Genomic DNA, 25,820 nt, shown 5'->3' with positions numbered 1-25,820 from the left:
CTATTTTTTTGCATTTCTGGTGAAAAAATACTCAGTTATGCAGTGTAATTAAGTGTTAATGGAATAGTAAATGAAAAGTAAAGTAATCTATCAGAGGAATCATGTAGTAACTTCAAAGTGTTAAACAAATTAAAATACATCTTTTTTTAGATGCTTTGGGGTGTTTAGGTGCTCTTTTCTGAGGCAGGTTACTGATAAACTTCTCCTGTACAACACCCTGATGAGAGCCAGTTTCATCATTAACGTTTCTGATGGTCTTGATAATTTTAGTATTAATATGCAATGCAGAACATTTATTACTCTATTTATCTTTATCTACTTCTTTAGATACAATATTTTGAGCCACTAGAGGGCGCTCCCGAGAGTTTAAAATGAACGGGTTCATATGAAAGCTACTGAGCAAAATCAAAGTTTATAAATGTTTAATAATTTTTTATACTGAAAAATGTACTCAAGTCAAGTCAAGAGTCAAGTCAAGAGGCTCATTTCCCTCACATAAAACAATATTACATGTTTTACTACCGAATAGATACGTTTAAAGCTTTTGCTATAAACTCCAGCTATAAATGCCTTTTTACTGTAAACGTGTTTACTGTAGAAAAACTAAAATATTTTTGTCAGTCTTTTTGGCTTTTTTTTAGCAGATATATTATTATATTTTCTAAAACTAAAGGAATATCACTGTGGAATGGAATCTCTCGCGAGCTCCCTCTAGCGTTAGTTGTCAGATACTGCTGTGGCGGCAGAGATATAAAGAGTTTTTTTGGAGCAATTAATCAATATATATCAATATATTTGTGTGTGTATATATATACATATATATATATATATATATATGTATATATATATATATATACAAATATTTTAAACTGCAGTTATAATATATATATGTATGTATATATATATATATATATATATATATATATATATATATATATATATATATATATATATATATATATATATACAAAGATTTTAAACTGCAGTTATAACTTATTAACCTTTTAAACTCGAAGAGCCCTGGCTTTAACTCCAGCAGCATCAGCTCACCAACCAGCCAATCAGCTAAAAAAAATGGAAACACATGTTTTCTTTCATTTTTACGAAAATACTGTATTTTACTTTCTGGGCAAGTAGTTAAACACTATTAGTAGTTAAACACTGCAGGATTATATCCACAATTAGGGCTGTCTGGACGATCCATCCATTGTATGCCCTTTATATAGTGGTATATTAATGCAAATATACCCTAAAAACATCTTAAATAAATAAAAACAATGTAGATAGATAGGTGAATCTAAATATGATTTAATATGGTAAGTGACATACCATTTACCACCACTTAAGTAATAAACACAAAAATAATATGTATAAATGTATGTAAAATTGTAAAATATAAGACATGAGACTTTACAGCGATAAAAAAGACCATGTACTGGTTTCCCAGAGCAAACCAGCCACACCAGTTCTAGCCACCACACACACACACACACACACACACACACACACACACTCCCTGCGGCTATCTTAGGACTCTGAGTCGGTGTCTTAAATAACAAACCACATTCCATCAGAGACCCCGATCTCCCCTCACCACCAGCTCTCACTGTGAGCTCTGACCACACCTTCAAATACAATAAATACATAAATAACATTAAATGTTTATGAATAATTATGCATGGGGTGATATAGAATTATTATAAATAAAGCAACAATTAAATAAAACAAAACAAATAAAACAAATAAATGTTAAATAAAAAAGAATATTTCTGTAAAGAAATATTTAAATTCACTAATACACTTTCTCTTTTTTATATATTTTTGGTTTTATAACTCAGTCCGGCCCATTAGAACGCATTGTCACCACAATTACTGGCATCACTGCCAGGTGTGGAAAAAGAGGTATTTAAATTAAATAAAATTGAATTGAATTGAATTGAATTGAATAGAACTCTGGTTTTCTATCCCAGGCCGTGTATTCAGATGTGTGCTGTTCAGTACTGCGTGATCTGAAGGTGCTGAAGGTGAGGGAGGTGTGGAGATGGAGGGGTCAGATCCTGGCTCTCTGACTGGCTGTTTGAGGAAGGCAGGGATCTCAGTGTTTTTGTAGTGTTTTTTAGTTTCTGATTGATAAGAAACTCTGAGCCAGAGATCAAAGTTCACCTGCAGTCTGTTCACAATCACACCTGATCTGACCCAGTTCCTCACTGAGACTGGAGATCAGTTACATACTGGTTCTGGAACTGGTTTAGACTGCTGATAATAAATGGGGACATTTTGTCACATTAATTTAGTTAATAATTGTCGTTAATTTAGTCAATAATTGATCTGTTGCAGAACTGGACTTTTTTCCAGACCACTACAATCAAAGCACTTTTTATAAAATGTATTGTTGTTTTTTAAGTAGTGCATTAAGTAGGGACCCCTGGAATTATCCCACTGCTCGGTAAACGGGTAAAGTTTAACACTAAAAAATACTACATGTATTTTTTTTAATTGTGTCATGTGACAGGAGAGCAGATGGATCTGTTTCTGCTCCACTTTCTCTGATCTCAGTACAGAAGGATCTGCAGCTGAGACCCAAAAATCCTCCAGTCCATTCAGTTCAATAGTTTAATTTTCTATGAATAGAATTCCACACAATATACTGTGTGTATGTAACGCAGGTCAATTTTTCTGATACGTAAAATGTAGTCAATTAGCACATTTACCAGGTTTTATCATATATGTGAGCTAATATGCTTTTAATTATGTTTATATAAATATAAATCAATATACCATTAATGTTCCATTTTTGAAAATGGCCATATTAAAATAAATGCTGAATGTGTCACGATTACCATTAAATGTGTGACAAAAATAGGAAAAGTCAACAAATATAGAGATACTTGTGCTGGTGGGTAAAGCTTAGAAAAGGGATACTTTAGTAGTAGTTAAATTTAAAAGAATGTATTTTGTATGCTCTGTAAATAAATAAATACATGATTTACATTTGTAATATATTTTTGCATATTTGTATTAGCAAAATGTATTTTCAAACTGTTGCAGTATATAATAAGGAAAAAGTAAAAATGTATTTCTATATATTTTACATTTTATTTTATTTTTTTAGAATCAGTTATCTGAACTGGAGCTGCAGCCTAGTTGACTGTGGTTTATTAGTCTCACATAAAAAATCATTTGACCAAAAATAGACAAAATATATAAAAACTAAGATGTATGGTTATTTTAAAAATTCCAATGAAGTAAGAAAATGTTTTTTAGTAAGGTTTCTGAAAATAAGCTCAAATCTCTAAATCTTGTAAGATGTAATTCAAACCAAATTTATTAAGTTTATTAAATATTATTTGCTATCAGGGTTATTCTAATAATTCTAATAAGAAAAAATTCTAATTTCACGATTTTTTCATGAGGTTTTTGTTTTGCAATGTACTGCGCATGCTCCGCTCCGTGCGAGCGCGTGTGCGCGTGTGTTTGTTCGTTCATGGCCGTTACCTATCGTGAATTCCTGTACATGCGCAATACGCACTTTACACTTTCACCCCGCGTGGCAGTAGTGGATACACGCACACACACACACACACACCCGCGCGCTCGTGCACACAGCTGCATTTAAACTGTATCGTGTGCGCTCGTGCGTTTGGCCGCTCTGACTGTGCAGCTGCTGAAGGAGGAGTCGCGCGCCCGCAGACTGTAAGTTTTTATTGCTTTTTGGAGATAAGTGTTTTTCTGCAGACTCTGAGCGCGCTCTTATACTCTGAGCACGCTCGAGACTTCAGCTGGAATGCACTGTAAAGTGATTTGCATGGTCACGTGCTCCTCAGACAGCTGGATAACAACCTAAACAACACTCGACTAAGCACGCAACATTATCACAACGTTGGTTACTGTCTTACAAAGCTTATGCAATGATGCATAAAAGTTAAACATTTTATGTTTTATCAACAACAGTGACACAATGTTGTTTACTTTGTTACAACGTCTTTCTAATTGTGTATAAAAGTTGCACGTTTTACCAACGACATTATCACAACGTTGGTTACTGTCATACAACGTCTCTCCAACGATGTATAGAAGTTGCATTTTTTATATTGTATCAACAACTTTGTCACAACGTTGTCTACGTCTTTACAACATTCCTAAAACGTTGTCGTTTGTTTTATCAAAAACATTGCTTGGTGCAATATTATACAAACCTTCCACTGTTTATTTATTATCAACAGTGTTGGGAAGGTTACTTTTAAAATGTAATCCCTTACAGATTACTGATTACATCACTCAAAATGTAATTTGTAACGTAATCAGTTACATTACTTCAAGTGAGTAACGTAATCTGATTACTTTGGATTACTTTAAATATTGTCATTTTTTTAAGCCTGAATGAATGTAGCAACCACATATTGCATATTATTATTTTATTTTACTTTCCAGTTAACAAATAGATAAACAAATAAAACAGCCTTTTCAATCACTCTATAAAAATACTTATGAAACCATTTCATCAAACAATTTTATGAAACACTTCTATAAATTGATGATAAAACCATTTAAAACCAAACAATGTAACAACAACTGTAAGCTATCTATTTGCAGGTTTGCCACCAGTGTTAATTTTGACAACAAATTTTGATTTAGTCTTAGTCATAGTCTTGTGACGAAAATAGTATTTAGTTTTAGTCACAATTTAGTCATCTGAAATGTTTTTAGTTTTAGTCGACTTAATGTCATAAGAATATAGTCTACTAAAATTACAGAAAATTTAGTCGACTAAAATGTAAAGGGTGTAAATGTAAATGATTTTTCATCAGTTTCCTTGAATTATTAACTATACACTTATACGAAATGAAACGTTTAATAACCACTTGAGTAATATTGTTAATGTTTGAAAGTGAAATATATTTATATATGATTTAATGTATATTATTATTATTATTATTATTATTATTATTATTATTATTATTATTATTATTGTAGGTGTGTGACTATACATATGTTACATTTAAAATTTTGCTCTAGAAATCAGGTCATAAAACATCTGAATAGTTAAATTAAAGTTTAAACAGAGCTGTAGATGCAAAAACAACTTTTAAAGGATCTAGTTTTATCTCCAGCACATCTACTGGAGCTACAGTCTATAAATGAGATCAAAACACACATTCACACACTGTCCTGTAGAGATGCTCTCAGGATGTACTGAGAGACTTCATGAGTTAAAGTGAGAAACTTATGAGAAAGTGCTGTAAGGAACTTTACACAGACTTTTGGGTTCATAGATTCACTTATTTTATTGTTTTATTTTCCTTATATTATTGAGTTCCTTTCTGACCTGCTGCTGCTTTAATACTAGCTATATCTTTCCCACTGTGAGACTAAACAGATGATCTGATCTTAATGAGTGAGTTCTGTATCAGTTCTGTGTTTTAGTGCACTGCCGAGTTAAACACATCAGCTCATGAAATAACATCAGCATTAAAACAGTATTGCTAGAACGTTGCCCAAAGGTTGCTCTGTTTATATTTTATCAATAACGTTGCCACAGTGTTCTATACTTCTTTACAATGCTGATACAGCGTTGTCCAGAGCTTGCACATTTATGTTTTATCAACAGCTTTGTCACATTATTTCCTATTTGCATTTAACATTGCTACAATATTGTCCAATGGTTTTATTGTTTCTTTGATCAACAACCTTGTCTACTTGTTTACAATGTTGCTAAAGCATTGTCATTTGTTTCATCAAAAAGTTTTCTTAACTTCATCTACTTTCTTACATTGTCACTCCAACATTGTCCAAAAGTTGTACTGTTTATATTTTATCAACAACGTTGTTAGAATGTTGTCTACTTTCTTACAATGTAGTTGCAACATTTTCCAGGGGTTTCACTGCTTAAGTTTTATAAACAAAGTCATTTACTTTGTTAAAGTACTTTACGTGTTTCTTGTCATTTATTATATCAACAGCATTGTCACAACAGCAAACCAACTATAGGTGTAAAAAAAACCACCCTAAGAAACGAGCATTCAATGTTAAAATTCAGCAGCGTCAGTGAGTTTCTGTTTGTCTGTTAGTAGAGTCGACTTTCTGACCTGCATTATTCCTCATTCTTATCTTTCCTCTCAGCAGCAGGTAAAACACCCAGTTCAGTAAACAGCCTCGGTCTGCTTACTCAGCGTTTCAGCTCACAGCTGATTTATTTATGTCTGAGTAAGTTGTGCTAGGCCACTGACTTTAACCTTTTAACCTTATAGTGAAAACAGACAAAATCCTGAATATTTTTAGTTTATTAGGCTAATTTGAGTTGTTTGTCTGCTTTAACTTCTGATTTTAATGGATAAATAGATTTAATTACTGTATTTTGCAAACTATAAGCAGGGTTCATACAGTCATAAAAAAACTGGAAAAAAGTCATGGAATTTGAAAATTGCAATTTCCAGGCCTGGATAAGATTTGGAAAAATAAAATTGATTGTATGTCAACATTATTAGATTCATTTTAGGCCTACTATAATCAATTTTAGTTATGGTTTTAGTTGATTTTTGGTTTCATTGTCCATGTCTGCACTGATGTTTTAAAAATCATATGGTCATGAAAAATCTCGAAGGCATGGAAAAGTCATAAAAAAATCATGGGAATGTATTGGTCAAAAAGTATGCACCCTATATCATACCCGGTATCATATTGATTAACATCTATTTTCTGGTCTATTTTCATACAGTATGCACAGTGGATTATAAGGCCCATTAAGTGACACTAGTAAGGATGCTACATCAAAATGAGTAAGGGTGTCGCCATGTTTCCCTTCTAATGGTAAAGTTGGTAAAGGGTAAAGGGTAAGGGCCTAAATAAACAAAACTGTAATTCTTAAAAAAAAATATATATATTTTAAAGTTAAACGAGCACTGGATGTTAATCTACACAAATTTATTTCCTGAAAACTGTTTATTTGAGTGATTAAAGCACTTCTGTTTATTTACAGTAAGCCTACATTTCCAGTATTTTCAACAGCGTGTTAAAGTTTAGCAGTGCTTAGCTCTAGTAAATGCTGCCTGACAGAGCTACACTGAGGAACTCTGAGTGTTCTGGTAAGCCAGGGCGAAATTAGCTAGCGTTTCATCCCACATAGCTTGTTTTAACACTGTAAACATACAGTCCAATATACTCTTCTCTAAACAGTGAAAGAGCTAGCACTTAGCACTGTGGTTAGCGGCTAATGCTAATTCTGCTGTACCAGCCTTAGTGCTGGAGAAACTTCCCTGAAACTCCTGTGTAACTCTGTACTTCAGTGAAGTGGCTTTACTGCTCCTTAATACCTGACTGGTAGAATTTATACATAAGGAGCACCAGATTATAAGGAGCTCTGATGATTTTTGGGTAAATTAAAAGATTTTAAATTCCAAAAGTACAGTAGTGATATTTTGACATGTTTGAAACAATGTTTTTACAGTTTGATCTACAGTTTGATCTAAAAAATAACTTAAGTTATATATTAGCCTTAAAGATATAGTAGTACAAATTGTTTAATATGAGAATGTATATTGCATAAAATACTGTATGAGTTAATAAAGTTGAACATTAGTATTAACACGATTACGTCGCCCATGATAACGATAGTATCACAATACTGTAATTCAGCTATACTTGATATATCACAGGGTAATTCTCTTTGATAAGTTACAGAATCTGTGTTCCTGAAGAGGATAAAATACCAGGAATTATGAATTTTTGGCCGTCAGTATTTTTCACCACAGGTTTACCCTATTTGTTTAATTATAGCGCCACCATGTGGAGTAATGAAGCAGTAAATTCAGTAATAAAGTCTAATTGGGAGTTTAGAAATTTTATGTTTCAATATATTCATATTTGTCGCCACATATCATTAACGCATCACAAACAAAAACGATACAATATATTGCGTTATTGATATTTTGTCCCACCCTTATTCATTATGGTAATGAAAAGGACCCTGTAGAGCAGAATCTACCAGTTTGGGTTTTGGAGGTCCAGTGTTTTAGTCCTCCACATCCTATATTGATGACTGGCAGTGTTTGTGTGTATATAGGCTGGATATTAAGGCTTGATATTTTGATATTTCATGATATTTTGACAGTTTTTCTTATTTTTAGGGGCCATGGCTTTTGTAAGGACGGCAGTACGGACTGTAATGGGGTGCCGCCGCCCCCTGGAGCCGCTGTGCCGCGCTAGCGCCCGGTGCTACAGCGTTCAGGCTGAACACACCACAGAGAAAAGCGTCCCCTACGCCAAGACCCTCAAACAGGAGGACACCCACAAAGGACCCACCAAACCGCTGCCCAGAGCCGCCGACGCCGTGGTGATCGGAGGGGGAAGCCTGGGCTGCCAGACCCTTTACCACCTTTGTAAGATGGGCATGACCAACGTAGTGCTGCTGGAGAGGGACAGGCTGACGGCGGGCACCACCTGGCACACTGCAGGTATTACAGCTGCATGATTATTACTTTATTTATCAATCTTTATTGTTATAGTACTATTTGCAGTGTTGATTTCAAGAGCGTTAGCTCATGGTTGAGCTGTTCAAATTGTACTTTTCCCATATGATAGCAAAGACACACTTACATAAGATAGCCAAAAGAGGGCCCTGGATTGCTGGGTTTCCTATCACTCTTTATTTAAAACACAATTTAAGCAGAGTTTCATGCTCTACACTGTATAATATACAGTAATATGTTGTAAAACTACTGCAAGAGTGGTCTGGTAGGTTTGTGGGATTTAATTGACCTCTGCATTTTGACAGTATTCCATAAATAAACAAAATTAACAAAGCAGTACCCTGAAAAACATAGAATTTCTATGTTTATTTGCATTACTCTGCATTAAAAGGATTTTAGCACATGCTGCTCTGTGCAGTAACCCATTCTCACCAGAGAGGTCCCTAAATCCCCAAAATGTATGGACCGTCACTTTAATTTATCAATGAATCCATCAATCAATCATTCAATCATTCAGTAATTAAACCATTCAATCATTCAGCCATTAAATCAGTCAACTAATCAATCAATCAATCAATCAATCTTTATTTTCACTCAGGAAGACATTGAGGAAGATGTTGCCGAGCATTTACAGCAATAAAGCATTAAAACATTTAATAAGAAATGAGAAATAATGAGTAAAATAGTAAAGAATTATAAATAATATACATTTTAATTTGAAATCAGCATTTAATATATATGAATAAGATATACATCTGTAAAATAGAAGATTTTAAGAGACCATACAAAACAAAAAGACACAAAACGTAAATAATTTATAAAATATAAAATATAAAAAGATAAGAATAGTAAAAGTAAAGTAAAATGATAAGAATTATAAGAAATTATAAAATGAACAATAATTAACTAAGAACATGAGAATCTAAAATATATTTTATACTTTATATTACAATTTTATTATATTTTATGAATATAATATAAAACATTAGGTTGCAAAAAAGTAATAATAAAAAAAATAAATAAATAAACTTAGAAAAAAGAAAAAAAAAAGCTTTAAATACATTGACAAAATGTAACCTACAAAAATAGTGGCATATTTAATGTGTTTTAGACGTTAAATTCAGACATAAATTAAATCTAAATTGTACATAAGTTTATTTGTGGTGGTGTGGCAGGTCTGTTGTGGCAGTTGAGGCCGAGTGATACGGAGGTGGAGCTGCTGGCTCACACTCGGCGGGTGGTGAGCTCGGAGCTGGAGGCGGAGACGGGGCTGGAGACGGGCTGGATTCAGAACGGAGGACTGTTCATCGCCTCCAACAAACAGAGACTGGATGAGTACAAACGCCTGATGTCGGTACGACACACAGAACTTACAGCTCTTACAGAACTTTCACTATATGTCTCTATTTATAAATCCCTCCTGTCTCACTGTGCCAAGTGGACCTGGACGTGGGAGGAAGGTGTTTGGAGAATATTTTACAAATGAAGTTTTGAGACTGAAGTGTGCAGTAAGTCTGTGTACTTTGCAAAAGTAAGGCAAGATGAGAGAAGTGAATCAAAGATTCAAGGAGAATTTATTGTGGTACATGAGGTGCAACAAAATTTTGTTTTCACTGTTCAGTTTCACCCAAAAGAGCAATTTTAAAATAAGATAAGTAGAAAGTATAAAAAATAAATATAATAAAATAAATATCAAGATAAAAAAACAAAATAAACAACAAAAACAGCCTCTAATTACATTGTAAATTAATCATAAGCACATGTTCCAAAAGTCATTGAACAGCAGTATGTAAACTGTCTAGCATGATATTAGTGTGTATCCCATGACTTTTGGCATTTCAGTGTGCTAAAAACTCAGGCACCCTAATTATATGATTTAGCATCTTAATATTTTATTGGTCCTTCTTTTAATTCTAATTATAATTTTTACATGTTTGTGGAGATTCTTTTTTTTTATCATTACAGTGCAGCGAAGAAAAATCATGTATCTCCATTTTTAACATTTTTAAATACATGCTTTTTGACATAATGTAAATATGTCAGTTTTATGATGAATGGACTATAAATGGAATAGAAATGCTTAAAATGGTTTGGAATTAAATTCTTCTATTAAGAGTTAAACATGTTTTATTTTTCTCCTGTAAAGTTTTAGTTTTGCATCACAGAAACATTATATTATTTATTTTATACAATCTGTATTAGTGGTGGGCGATATGCCCATAAAATAATAACACAATATTTTAGGTGCAATATTTATTTTTGCTATAACAATATTTTTTGTGATACTTCAAAACCAAAATTAAATTTAAAAGAAAATAATTTCTAGAATGAACTACTGCAACAAAATCAATATTATGTTATTTTATTATATTTATTTGGTGATTATGATTATTATGATTATGGTTTCTCTGCTTTCCTCTCTCTGTACAGTTGGGTAAAGTGTACGGTATTGAGTCGTACATACTCTCACCAGCGGAGACTAAAGATCTGTACCCTCTGATGAACGTGAAGGACCTGTACGGTACTCTGTACGTCCCTAAAGACGGAACCATGGACCCAGCGGGAACCTGCACTACCCTGTCCAGAGCAGCCACTGCCCGTGGGGCCACGGTACCATCAATCTTACTGTTCTGGATATAGGATATATACTAGTGCATCTAAAAAAATTACAATATCATTGAAAAGTTACTTTATTTAAAGTGTCAGTCTGTATTGAAAGCAGAAGCATTTCTGAGTTGAGAAGAATATGGATAAAATACTGTGTTTAATGGTACCAGTGTGCTCAAAACGACCATCCCTGCTAATCCTAATTATATATTCATTCTAAAAACTGGGGTATCGGGTCACTTTTCGCGGGAGTTCTTCTTCTGGCCACATCACACATCGTCTTTACGTACTTACGTCACACGTACTACCTCTAAAAGAGGATCCGGCTCAGTTTTATTGAATGCGAGCGGCTGGTGGAGCAATGGAGACTTCAGAAGAAGAAGGAAACTCAGAGCTCAGTCGCTCATTTACCCATAATAAAACCAAAGAAACGAAGGAGTAAAATTTCTGACTGAGCTCTCTCACTGAATCTCTCTCACTCTCTCTCTCTCTCTCTCTCTCTCTCTCTGACTGAACATAACCTGGAATCAGATTCATCCACTTTAAAATGATTCTTCTGCATGCTCTGTGCAATTACCTATTCTCACTAGAGAGGCGCAAATCCTAAACCTTACGGACATGAGCTTTAAAGTAATTCAGTTTAAAATGTGAAACTCATATATTATATAGATGGTTTACACACAGAGTGATTGGTACTTTTGGCAGTGTGGGCAGTGTGCCAAGTCCTGCTGGAAAATGAAATCCAGCATCTCTATAAAAAAAAAAATTCTCAGCAGAGGGAAGCTGTAAGATATAAAGTGCTGTAAGGTTTTGTGGGGAAACAAAACTGCACTGACTTTAGACTTGATAATAAAACACAGTGGATCAACAGCAGCAGATGACATGTCTCTCCAAACCATCACTGATCATCAGTAAATTTTACATTTCATTTAAAGGAAATAAAGGGAGCAGAGTCTGGAGGAAGAGTGGAGAGACACACAGTCCAAACTGCTCGAGGTCTAGTGTGAAGTTTCCACCAATCAGTGATGGTTTGGTGAGACATGTCATCTGCTGGTGTTGATCCACTGTGTTATACTAAGGATTTCATTTTCCAGCAGGATTTGGCACACTGCCAAAAGTACCAATTGGTCTTATAATATAATATTCTACTTTTCAAAAAAATTTGGCTGTAAACTATAATCATCAACAATAAAATAAATAAACACTTAAAATAGGTCACCCTGTGTTTAATACATCTATATAATATATGAGTTTCACATAAAAAAACTAAAACTAAAAACTATATATTCAGTGTTTTTAATTTTTCTGTCTCTTTAAGGTGATTGAGAACTGTCAGGTGACGGGGATCCAGGTTCACACTGATGATTTGGGGGTGAGGAGAGTGAGGGGAGTGGAGACAGACTTCGGGACCATTGAGACTCCCTGTGTGGTGAACTGTGCAGGTACGACTCAGAAAAGGTATTATAGAAAGAGCTGTTTATACTTAGCAGCCCATAAATAGGCTGAGAAGGAGAGACCAAAAGATCAAATTACAATTTCTAAGCATACAGCTCTGTAAAAAATAAGAGAGCACTTAAAAATGCTGAGTTTCTTTGATTTTTTCCAAAATGAAAACCTCTGGAATATAACCAAGAGGAAGATGGATGATCACAAGCCATCAAACCAAACTGAACTGCTTGATTTGTTGCACCAGGAGTAAAGCAGCATAAAGTTATCCAAAAGCAGTGTGTAAGACTGATGGAGGAGAACATGATGCCAAGATGCATGAAAAAACTGTGATTAAAAACCAGGGTTATTCCACCAAATATTGATTTCTGAAATCTTAAAACTTTATGAATATGAACTTGTTTTCTTTGCATTATTTGAGGTCTGAAAGCTCTGCATCTGTTGTTATTTCAGCCATTTCTCATTTTCTGTAAATAAATGCTCTAAATTACAATATTTTTATTTGGAATTTGGGAGAAATGTTGTCTGTAGTTTATAGAATAAAACAACAATGTTCATTTTACTCAAACATAAACCTATAAATAGCAAAATCAGAAAAACTGATTCAGAAACGCTCTATTAAGTTTTTTTTCCAGAGCTGTATTTTTTGTTGGAAGGGTTGGAACTTACCTATAAACAGATGTCATGTTTACAAATTCACCCAAATGAAAAGAAATATATTTAAAATGAAAAATAGTTTTCTTTAAAGTACTCCAATTATTTAAAATTTGGATTTTTTTTATATGGCCTGTCATAAAGCTGTAACGCATCAGTTACCTGTCATTATTTCTTTAATGTAAATTTAACCCCAACTTCTGCCGTAATCTGCTGTCTTTAGAGCTTAACTGTCCACCGGGTTTAGCAGAGTTGGACTGGTCCAAACACTACTTTAAATGATATTTTATGAAGAAATATGTGTTACTGTACATTTTAAATATTCGTTTGTGTTCATTACCACTAGATGGAGCTTAGTGATAATATAATACAGAGCTAATATATCCACTTTTGTAAAACTGAGCCGTTTATATTTTTCTCGTTTTTTGTTCAGACAGTTTGGCCCAGTTTTTCCGGGTCATATCACAGCGTTTCTCCCGGTGGAGTGTTAAGATGTAAAAACATCTTTGCCCCTGAAGAGCAAAGTTCAAAGTGTTTCCTGTCTGATGGGTGTTTGTGTGGAGCGAGAGAAACACCAGGACTTTATTCAGGCTTAAAAGCCTTTTAATTTAATCAAATTAGGGACAATTATCTGCGTGGGCTGCAGACGGACCGCAGGCCTTTAGTTTCTGCAGCTTTGATGGTTGATTAAGGCGGCGGCGCGCCGAGACCCCGCTCTGATCTCCGGCTCAGACTGTCACCAGCAATAACCAGAATTCAGTGATCGGGTGCTCTGAGTCCCAGCGCTGAAACAGAATAAAGAATATATCAGGGGTGTTTAATAAGAATTCACTTCAGTCCAGTTTCAAAATTTCGTCAAGTCAATGTCCGGACCGCCTTCTTTTTAAACTTGTGTTGTGACGTATATACAGTGTTATATCCTGTATAATAAAGATGTTTAGTAGTTCATTCAGTGTTTTATTTTATCAAATGAAAGACAAAACAAAGTAAAAATAGTATTTAGTATACAGTGCCTTGCAAAAGGCACATACAACTGATTGTTGTCTTATGAACAGAGTACCCTACCTTAGCTGTAGATCTCTGCAGTTCATCCAGAGTGATCACGGGCCTCTTCTGGGCCTGGGGTTTTCCTATGTGGTTAACTGTGTTATGGTTCAGTGCTTTATCCTGTTTACTGAAGACGTTTAGTAGTTGTCAGTGTTTTATTTTACCAACAACTGAAATACAAAACAAAGTAGTACAAATACTATTTAGTATATAATGCCTTACAAAAGTATTAAACCTTCCACCTTTTGCCACATACGACTGATTGTCACATACGACTGAGTCTCCCACCTAAGCTGTAGATCTCTGCAGTTCATCCAGAGTGATCATGGGCCTCTTCTGGGCCTGGGGTTTTCCTATGTGGTTAACTGTGCAGGTAAACTTTAGAAAAGGTATTATAGAAAACGGGTCAATTTGACACAGAACAAAACAGGAGGGTTAAATAAATTCAGACGCTGTAGATAAATAACTTTAACCCCAGTGAGTTTCCATCACTGCTGAAGGAGAACCAACAACCCATCAATCAATTCACATAGCTAAAGTTCAGCAGAGTTCAGTTTATCATCATTAATCAGTAGATAACTTTCTCCAGTGATGTTCTAAAGTGTTAATAAAGCAGAGGAGCTGAGATGATAACAGAGAGAGAGAGAGAGAGCAGATTAAAGTCAGTTTGAGACAAAGTAAAGGAACAGTCTGAACTTTGTCTGGAACAGCATGTGATCAGTAACGAGACGCTTCAGCAGAATCAGAGAACATGATGTGACTCTTTAATTTGATAAAATTACAGAAAGATCAGTGAATTGTCCTTACTCATCAGCAGAACAAATGAAGAGTAATATGGGTGAAATTTATATTAATATAAAGGAATAAAAGCAAGCTTTAATTATAAATACATTTATTTTAGATTTATTTTCTGTAAGGGTATATTGAGAAATATTAAACACAGAGGATTAACTCAAAGTTAAATATTAGCATCTCTGTAATACACAACAAATGTGTTTTTAAGTCTCTCTTTCTTTCTCTGTTTCTTTCTCTGTCTCTCTCTCCCTCTATCTTTATCTATCTCACTCTCTCTGTCTCTCTGTCTCTTTCTTATTCTCTCTGTCTCACTTTCTGTATCTGTCTTACTTTCTCTGTCTCACTCTCTGTCTCTTTCTTATTCTCTCTGTCTCTCTGTCTCACTTTCTGTCTCTTTCTCTCTGTCTCATTCTCTGTTTCTCTCCGTCTCACTCTCTGCCTCGGCCTTACTCTCTTTCTGTCTCACTCCCTGTCTCACTCTCTGTCTCTGTCTCACTCTCTCACTGTCTCTCTGTCTCTTTCATATTCTGTCTGTCTCACTCTCTGTCTCTGTTTCACTCTCTCTCTGACTCACTCTCTGTTTCTGCCTTTCACACTCTCTGTCTCTCTCTCTCTCTCTCTCTCTCTGCCTCTGTTTCACTCTCTCTCTGTCTCAGTCTCACTTTCTTTCTCTCACTGTGTGTGTCTCACTCTCTGTTTCTCTCTGTCTCACTCTCTGCCTTGGTCTCACTCTCTTTGTGTCTCTCTGTTGTCTCACTGTCTGTCTGTTTGTGCCTTTCACTATCTTTCTGATGTACTGTCTCACTCTTTCTCCCCCTCTCAATATCACTGCCTGTTTCTGCCTTTCTCTCTTACTTTCTCTCATTTTCTCCACCCATCCCTCCACCCATCCATCCTCTGTTCTGTGTTGTGATTGGTCAGGTGTTTGGGCTACTAAGCTGGGGGAGATGGCGGGGGTGAAGGTGCCTCTGATAGCGATGCATCACGCGTACGTGGTCACAGAGAGGATCGAGGGAATCCAGGTGAGATAAAAACTCTTATCTCCCGTACTGTTCAAAAGAGTTTAAAAATCATCTGAATCATAAACAATATTAACAGAAATATTAAAACTTCTGCTTATCTATTGTCCCTTTCCAGTAATTACACAGAATTTACTCTGCTTTTGTTGGTGTAACTGTTTCTACTGTGCTTTATAACCCTCTAGCCCATGCCTGCCTGGCACTAGCCATGGCACCAATAGATTCCAGTACATTCTTTTGGCAGTACTTCTTTTCTTCATGGCCTAGTCAGGTTGTGTGTGGGCATTTGCACTTCTGTGTCAGCAATAGGTGCAACATAAAGTATCTAAAAGTGTTTTTTTTTATTTCTTTGCTTTTCTCCTTTATTCACTTACTGTTATTATTATCAACAAAAGCATTCAGACATCGCTTTTAATATAAAGGGTGTCCACAAATATTTGGGCAATAATCTGATCCTAGATCAGCACTGTGCTCTTAGAAGCTTAAAATCCACTTTATCTTTTTTTTTTAGAATAAGACATTTAGTGAATGTGGGTGTGTGCTGTAACAGACTGCAGGGGGCGCTGTGCTGTGAGATTGGAGCTCAGAGTATTAGTGTAGGGAGCAGAGCAGTGACCGTGATTTACAGCCTAGAGCTCGGAGTCTGTATCTTATTCATCTGCCCTTATTCTCTCTCTCTCTCTCTCTCTCTTTCTCTCTCTATCTCTCTCTCTCTTTTATTCTCTCTGTTTATCCCTGTCTGCCCTCTCTTTCTCCTTGCTCTTCTCTAATTAACTGCCATGCTGTTATTGCATCGCTCTCTTTCTCCCACACAACAGCCAGCGTGAAATAGTGCTTAGCCACAGCTGAAAACTTCAGCGTGTATTATTATGCAATCTCCCCATGAGTGTGTGTGTGTGTGTGTGTGTGTGTGTTTGTGTGTGTGGCTTTCAGTAGCTGAATAAACCTGATGCCAGGCCTCTTGCTCTTATCACACCACCCAGCGTATGATGAAATGATGAATCACGGCTGCAGTATGAGTTATGGAGTATGAAACGCTCGTATTTCTCCCACATGATGATAATTTGCTCATGAGCCTGATGACGAATCAGGAGCTTTCGGGGGAGAGGAGAAGCCCACTGATCCGAGAGAAGAGACTAATTAAGCCCTTAAACTAGAAAACCTTCACATAGACTATCAGATATCAGATAGAAATACATCCAACTGACTCATCTTGACTGAATTATCATTATCGGTTCGGTAAATCGAAAAAGAAAAGGCTATAAACCACTTTTTTTTTAAAGCACAATTTATGCAAAACATTAACACCTGCTTAAAGGAGAACTCCTGTTAAAAAGTGATAAAGAGTACTTACCTTTGTTGAATAGTTATTCTCCTTTCTCCTGCACCTTTCTTAAATCCAGTATTTTGTGCACTTTGTGCCCAAACATGTTTTTAGAGAATGCATTATATGGGGCATGAATTTTGCCCTGCAGATAAATCACTTCTTACACCGTTATTCAGCTCAAAGTAGCTCCACACTTCATTGGTAGAATCTGGAGAGTCCTGAAATTTAGATCGAGGCATTGAGAGCTTTAAAACTGCACAAAAAGTGTATTAAAACCCACTGTTTACATCCCATAGTGTAGATAAATCTCCGGCGCCGCCATCTTTAAATTTAATTCACAATAAGCCAATCAACCTTCGAGCAGAATGAATAGGTAGGATAGTTGATCATATTGGGAAATTAACTCTTTGGAAATGCATGAATTCCAGCTGTTGCTGAAAAAAATATCTGGTTACTGTTGATATTAGAATACAAAAAAAGAACCAACAACAACAAATTACATAAACCTTTCTCAAAAAGTTTTACTATTCGTTCTCGTGCTTGATGGTGGACTCATTCTAAAATCCTGTTTGCGCAAAGTGCACAAAATACTGGATGTCAAAAAGCTGCAGGAGAGCAGAAGAGAGCTATTCACCAAAGAAAAGAAAAAAAACTTTTCATCACGTTTTATTACATATACCCAAAGTCTATTTTACACCTTTAATATTGAACAGATCCCCTTTGTTCTGCCACAGCAGATCTGACCATTCAGATCATGACATGATCTCAAATTCTCCCTGCATTCTTATTCAAAATATTATAAATATTATATCTCCTTAAAAAAATTAAAGCAACTTTAAGTTGCAGCTGTTGTTGCGAAGAAGTGCACATGCACAAACATGCACAAGCATGTCCTGTTCATGTAGAGATGTGTTGCCAGTAGAATATATTATTCTTGGAGCAGATAAATGGGAAATTATCGGCACCGTATCTAATGCCAGATGGGTTAAAGAGGTATAGTGGTGTAAAACTGGTGTATATTGAGCTGTGGAGCAGTGGAACTGGTGGAATTGTTCTCTAGAGTGATTGAGCTCCAACAAATACTTGGTGATTAGTGTTGGGAGGAATATCGGTTCATCCGGTTTAACGGAGGGGAAATTAAAACTGGTGGAGTCAAACGCTCGTCTCACTCTGTCCTGCCTGGAGAAAAATGAGAACAGCACTTTATCTGAGGAGCTCCTGCTGCTGTTCCTCACTGTATAAGTTGTTTTGTTTTATTCAAGTAAAATAGAATAAAAACAACAGTATAAACAGCAATTATTCACTGAGAAATGAGAGGAATAGAATTGCGCATTCAGTCCACAGCTCGAAAAAAAAAGCTCAGAATCGGTCCTGAGTACAGAATCATTTATTTTTTTAGCAAAAGTGATAAAACTCAATAAGACTCTGGATACGAGGTGCAAAAAAAGCTTCAAGAGCAGTAACTATAGTTCTGTTTAAATATATTAATACTGTAGATTGAAGGATCATTTTAATACACACTGAACTGAATGTATTTGTTAACTGAAAAGAGAAGGGAATTGTGGCTGAATTTAATACAGTTATGCCTCTAATGACTTCAAAAATAATGTAGAGCTTTTGAGAAATATCCCTTTTGAATGCTTTTATACATTTTTATAATGTTTATGATGTGTTTATAATGTTTATGGAACTTTATTTACAATATTTAGTTTTGTAAAGAAAGCCGTGTTAAAATTGTTAAAGTTGTTAAAGTTGTTGTGTCTCTTTTTAAGGTCTATTGTTTACATTCTTCAGCTGTTTTTTTTCTGTAATAAAGTCTGATTTTTTTATATATTGTGTATATATTTTGTGGGACAAAGTACACCCAGTAATAATCAAAGCCTTAATTTAAAGCTTGTAGGTCACAAACCTATATAAAAGCCCAGTCATGCAAAAAAAATAAAAAATAAAAATAATAATAAAAAATAAAAATACTGTGATATGCATTTTGGTCATGCCGCCCAGCAGTACTTAGCAAGTGGAATTATGTAATTTTAAGGCAAGAAATATTACTTTACTCATTTTGAGACTTGTTTATTACAGTATCAATAATTGTACTGACATTTGTTTGTAGGGAGAAATGGCATAAGCTCTAATGCTTTATAAATACATTATTATGTGCTTATGAATGTGTTATAAACCCTGCGTGGGTAGAGACTACCTTTAAAAAAGGGTTTATAAATGGTTTACAATTAGTTTATTAATGTTTACTAATTAGGTTGTAAACGCCTTAAAAATCATTAATAATCAGTTATAACACAAACGTAGAAAGGGCGACAGTATAAATGGCTGTGGATTCACTATTTGACAAACAACAGGTCATTGTTGCCCTTTCTACGTATGTGTTATAGATGATTATTAATGCACTCATTTTTATTTTTAAGGCTTTTTACAACCTAATTAGTAACCATTAATAAACTAATTGTAAACCATTCGTAAACCCTTAGGTAGTCTTATTTTAAAGTGGTACCGAGTTTTTTAACTATGGTGCTGATAGAGTTGATCTGAAACCTGATGTTGTGTCACAGTATGTTTCCTGGACTTACATGTAATGTCATGTGTGTGTGTGTGTGATGTGTGTATTGGTGTGTTATAGAACATGCCCAATGTGAGGGACCATGATGCCTCAGTCTACCTCCGTCTGCAGGGTGACGCTCTGTCTGTGGGAGGATACGAGCAGAACCCCATCTTTTGGGAGGAGGTAAGAGTTTCTCAGGATTTGCTGTGATGTTCTATAAAGAGCAAGACTGAAGGAAACACTTGTTCTCGGTGAAGCGGGAGGAATTATGGGGTGGGATGACTGAGCGTTCACACATTTCTAATTTCAGCCTTCGTGAGACAGGTTTTTAAAGTGTCCCTGTGGACTCGCCTGCACTCTGAGGAAAGTTTTACTTCAAAAATGTTTTTTATCTGTGTTTTATCTGGTGTATATACTATATACACTATAATCCAATTTACTGAACTCGGGTGTTGCTGAATCTCTTCCGTGTGCACAGGTGTATTTAACCTATAAGCAGCAGCTAGGCATGCTGGGACTGCTTCTACAAACATTAGTGAAAGTGTCTCAGGTGTGTTTCGGATCATTGCCATGCTCACTACACACCTCCAAACTTCATATGTAGCTTCAGAGTTCATCACTCACTACACACCTCCAAACATCTTATATATAGCTTCAGAGTTAATCACTCACTACACAACTCCAAACTTCATATGTAGCTTAAGAGTTCATCACTACACACCTCCAAACTTTATATGTAGCCTCAGAGTTCATCCGAGTTCATCCGAGTTCATCACTACACACCTCCAAACTTCATATGTAGCTTAAGAGTTCATCACTTCACACCTCCAAACTTTATATGTAGCCTCAGAGTTCATCCGAGTTCATCACTACACACCTCCACACCTCCAAACTTCATATGTAGCTTTAGAGTTAATCACTCACTACACACCTCCAAACTTCATATGTAGCTTAAGAGTTCATCACTACAGACCTCCAAACTTTATATGTAGCTTCAGAGTTCATCCGAGTTCATCACTACACACCTCCAAACTTCATATGTAGCTTGAGAGTTCATCACTACACACCTCCAAACTTCATACGTAGCTTCAGAGTTCATCACTACACACCTCCAAACTTCATATGTAGCCTCAGAGTTCATCCGAGTTCATCACTACACACCTTCAAACTTCATATGTAGCTTCAGAGTTCATCACTCACTACACACCTCCAAACTTCATATGTAGCTTTAGAGTTCATCACTCACTACACACCTCCAAACTTCATATGTAGCTTAAGAGTTCATCACTACAGACCTCCAAACTTTATATGTAGCTTCAGAGTTCATCAGAGTTCATCACTACACACCTTCAAACTTCATATGTAGCTTAAGAGTTCATCAGAGTTCATCACTACACACCTTCAAACTTCATATGTAGCTTAAGAGTTCATCACTACACACCTCCAAACTTCATATGTAGCTTAAGAGTTCATCACTACAGACCTCCAAACTTTATATGTAGCTTCAGAGTTCATCAGAGTTCATCACTACACACCTTCAAACTTCATATGTAGCTTAAGAGTTCATCAGAGTTCCTCACTACACACCTTCAAACTTCATATGTAGCTTCAGAGTTCATCACTACACACCTCCAAACTTCATACGTAGCTTCAGAGTTCATCAGAGTTCATCACTACACACCTTCAAACTTCATATGTAGCTTAAGAGTTCATCCGAGTTCATCACTACACACCTCCAAACTTCATATGTAGCTTAAGAGTTCATCACCACACACCTCCAAACTTCATATGTAGCTTGAGAGTTCATCACTACACACCTCCAAACTTCATACGTAGCTTCAGAGTTCATCACTACACACCTCCAAACTTCATATGTAGCCTCAGAGTTCATCCGAGTTCATCACTACACACCTCCAAACTTCATATGTAGCTTAAGAGTTCATCACCACACACCTCCAAACTTCATATGTAGCTTCAGAGTTCATCAGAGTTCATCACTACACACCTTCAAACTTCATATGTAGCTTCAGAGTTCATCAGAGTTCATCACTACACACCTTCAAACTTCATATGTAGCTTCAGAGTTCATCAGAGTTCATCACTACACACCTTCAAACTTCATATGTAGCTTCAGAGTTCATCAGAGTTCATCACTACACACCTTCAAACTTCATATGTAGCTTCAGAGTTCATCACTACACACCTCCAAACTTCATATGTAGCTTCAGAGTTCATCAGAGTTCATCACTACACACCTCCAAACATCTTATATATAGCTTCAGAGTTAATCACTCACTACACAACTCCAAACTTCATATGTAGCTTAAGAGTTCATCACTACACACCTCCAAACTTCATATGTAGATTAAGAGTTCATCACTACACACCTCCAAACTTCATATGTAGCTTAAGAGTTCATCACTACACACCTCCAAACTTCATATGTAGCTTAAGAGTTCATCACTACACACCTCCAAACTTTATATGTAGCCTCAGAGTTCATCCGAGTTCATCACTACACACCTCCAAACTTCATATGTAGCTTAAGAGTTCATCACTACACACCTCCAAACTTCATATGTAGCTTCAGAGTTCATCAGAGTTCATCACTACACACCTTCAAACTTCATATGTAGCTTAAGAGTTCATCACTACACACCTCCAAACTTTATATGTAGCTTCAGAGTTCATCACTACACACCTCCAAACTTCATATGTAGCTTCAGAGTTCATCAGAGTTCATCACTACACACCTCCAAACTTTATATGTAGCTTCAGAGTTCATCACTACACACCTCCAAACTTCATATGTAGCTTCAGAGTTCATCAGAGTTCATCACTACCCACCTCCAAACTTTATATGTAGCTTCAGAGTTCATCAGAGTTCATCACTACACACCTCCAAACTTCATATGTAGCTTCAGAGTTCATCACTACACACCTCCAAACTTCATATGTAGCTTCAGAGTTCATCACTCACTACACACCTCCAAACTTCATGTAGCTTCAGAGTTCATCACTACACACCTCCAAACTTCATGTGTAGCTTCAGAGTTCATCACTACACACCTCCAAACTTCATATGAACATTCAGAGTTCATCACTACACACCTCCAAACATCTTATATATAGCTTCAGAGTTCATCACTCACTACACACCTCCACACCTCCAAACTTCATATGTACCTTTAGAGTTCATCACTCACTACACACCTCCAAACTTCATATGTAGCTTAAGAGTTCATCACTACAGACCTCCAAACTTTATATGTAGCCTCAGAGTTCATCCGAGTTCATCACTACACACCTCCAAACTTCATATGTAGCTTAAGAGTTCATCACTACACACCTCCAAACTTCATATGTAGCTTAAGAGTTCATCACTACACACCTCCAAACTTCATATGTAGCTTCAGAGTTCATCAGAGTTCATCACTACACACCTCCAAACTTCATATGTAGCTTCAGAGTTCATCACTACACACCTCCAAACTTCATATGTAGCTTCAGAGTTCATCAGAGTTCATCACTACACACCTCCAAACTTTATATGTAGCTTCAGAGTTCATCACTACACACCTCCAAACTTCATATGTAGCTTCAGAGTTCATCAGAGTTCATCACTACCCACCTCCAAACTTTATATGTAGCTTCAGAGTTCATCAGAGTTCATCACTACACACCTCCAAACTTCATATGTAGCTTCAGAGTTCATCACTACACACCTCCAAACATCTTATATATAGCTTCAGAGTTCATCACTCACTACACACCTCCACACCTCCAAACTTCATATGTACCTTTAGAGTTCATCACTCACTACACACCTCCAAACTTCATATGTAGCTTAAGAGTTCATCACTACAGACCTCCAAACTTTATATGTAGCCTCAGAGTTCATCCGAGTTCATCACTACACACCTCCAAACTTCATATGTAGCTTAAGAGTTCATCACTACACACCTCCAAACTTCATATGTAGCTTAAGAGTTCATCACTACACACCTCCAAACTTCATATGTAGCTTCAGAGTTCATCAGAGTTCATCACTACACACCTTCAAACTTCATATGTAGCTTCAGAGTTCATCACTACACACCTCCAAACTTCATATGTAGCTTCAGAGTTCATCAGAGTTCATCACTACACACCTCCAAACTTCATATGTAGCTTCAGAGTTCATCACTACACACCTCCAAACTTCATATGTAGCTTCAGAGTTCATCACTACACACCTCCAAACTTCATATGTAGATTCAGAGTTCATCACTACACACCTCCAAACATCTTATATATAGCTTCAGAGTTTGTCACTCACTCCACACCTCCAAACTTCATATGTAGCTTAAGAGGTCATCACTCACTACACACCACCAAACTTCATGTAGCTTCAGAGTTCATCACTACACACCTCCAAACTTCATAAGTCGCTTCAGAGTTCATCACTCACTACACACCTCCAAACTTCATATGTAGCTTCAGAGTTCATCACTACACACCTCCAAACTTCATATGTAGCTTAAGAGTTCATCACTACACACCTCCAAACTTCATATGTAGCTTAAGAGTTCATCACTACACACCTCCAAACTTCATATGTAGCTTCAGAGTTCATCAGAGTTCATCACTACACACCTTCAAACTTCATATGTAGCTTCAGAGTTCATCAGAGTTCATCACTACACACCTTCAAACTTCATATGTAGCTTCAGAGTTCATCACTACACACCTCCAAACTTCATATGTAGCTTAAGAGTTCATCCGAGTTCATCACTACACACCTCCAAACTTCATATGTAGCTTCAGAGTTCATCACTACACACCTCCAAACTTCATATGTAGCTTCAGAGTTCATCACTACACACCTCCAAACTTCATATGTAGCTTCAGAGTTCATCACTACACACCTCCAGAGAGTTTTTATGGCAAATCCATCCAACCCTCACATCACCAAACACAGCAATGCAGGAGAACAAATCATTTTGGTAGTATAGTGTATATTATTACAGTGTTAATAAGTCAGTGTTATAAAATGGTAATGACAGCCATATAAAAGGTTCTATATTAAAAACAGGGTTCCTACTGGAACCTAATGTGGTTTTATGTTTTGACTTTTTTAATAACCTGTTTTTAAGAGTGTGCTGCTTGTTGCTTGTTAACAGATGAAGGGTTTTATTCCTAGTGTCACTTTGTGTGTGTGTGTGTGTGTGTATGTGTGTGTGTATGTGTGTGTGTATGTGTGTGTGTGTGTATGTGTGTGTATGTGTGTGTATGTGTGTGTATGTGTGTGTATGTGTGTGTATGTGTGTGTATGTGTGTGTATGTGTGTGTATGTGTGTGTTTGTGTTTGTGTTTGTGTGTGTTTGTGTGTGTTTGTGTTTGTGTTTGTGTGTGTTTGTGTTTGTGTTTGTGTTTGTGTTTGTGTTTGTGTTTGTGTTTGTGTGTTTGTGTGTGTGTGTGTGTGTGCCTGAGGGTATGTTGCTGTAATCGTGTTCTACAACATGAGTCGGAGAATCTGGACAACCAGACGTGTGTGAGAACAAAAACCCATTTAACCCATTAACACACACAGATGTATCTAAATGTGTGTGTTTGTGTGTGTTTGTGTGTGTTTGTGTGTGTTTGTGTGTGTTTTATGTGTGTTTGTGTGTGTTTGTGTGTGTGTGTTTGTGTGTGTGTGTCTGTGTGTGTGTGTGTGTGTGTGTGTGTGTATGTGTGTGTGTCTATCTCTCTCTCTTTATCAAATAAAGGTGGGCAATGTGGCCCTAAAATAATATCACGATATTTCATGGTATTTTCGCAATAACGATACTCTTGGCAATATGAAAAAAAAATCCTACTACTACTGCAACAAAATTACAAATAAATTGTATTATTATTAGTATTGTATTATTACATACGAT

At 36.0% G+C, this 25,820-nt stretch overlaps 1 protein-coding gene across 2 annotated transcripts in view; it reads left to right on the top strand.

The window, feature by feature from the left end:
• Window positions 1–3,538: 3,538 nt before the first annotated feature.
• The window catches only part of sardh (sarcosine dehydrogenase), a 67,425-nt gene continuing 45,143 nt past the window's right edge, over window positions 3,539–25,820 (top strand). Inside the window, exons 1-7 of one of the 2 annotated variants that reach the window (XM_049468820.1) lie at window positions 3,539–3,693; window positions 8,124–8,450; window positions 9,641–9,819; window positions 10,896–11,075; window positions 12,391–12,514; window positions 15,936–16,036; window positions 19,996–20,100. In XM_049468820.1, the coding sequence (XP_049324777.1) occupies window positions 8,129–8,450; window positions 9,641–9,819; window positions 10,896–11,075; window positions 12,391–12,514; window positions 15,936–16,036; window positions 19,996–20,100 (1,011 nt within the window). In that variant the 5' untranslated portion in view covers window positions 3,539–3,693; window positions 8,124–8,128. Of the gene's footprint in view, window positions 3,694–8,107; window positions 8,451–9,640; window positions 9,820–10,895; window positions 11,076–12,390; window positions 12,515–15,935; window positions 16,037–19,995; window positions 20,101–25,820 lie in introns of those variants that run through there. The other variant, XM_049468821.1, reaches the window with a different exon arrangement.

This window comes from Astyanax mexicanus, chromosome 20, assembly GCF_023375975.1.
Source record: "Astyanax mexicanus isolate ESR-SI-001 chromosome 20, AstMex3_surface, whole genome shotgun sequence".
Lineage (NCBI taxonomy): Eukaryota > Metazoa > Chordata > Actinopteri > Characiformes > Acestrorhamphidae > Astyanax > Astyanax mexicanus.
This window is presented reverse-complemented; position numbering and strand designations above follow the sequence as displayed.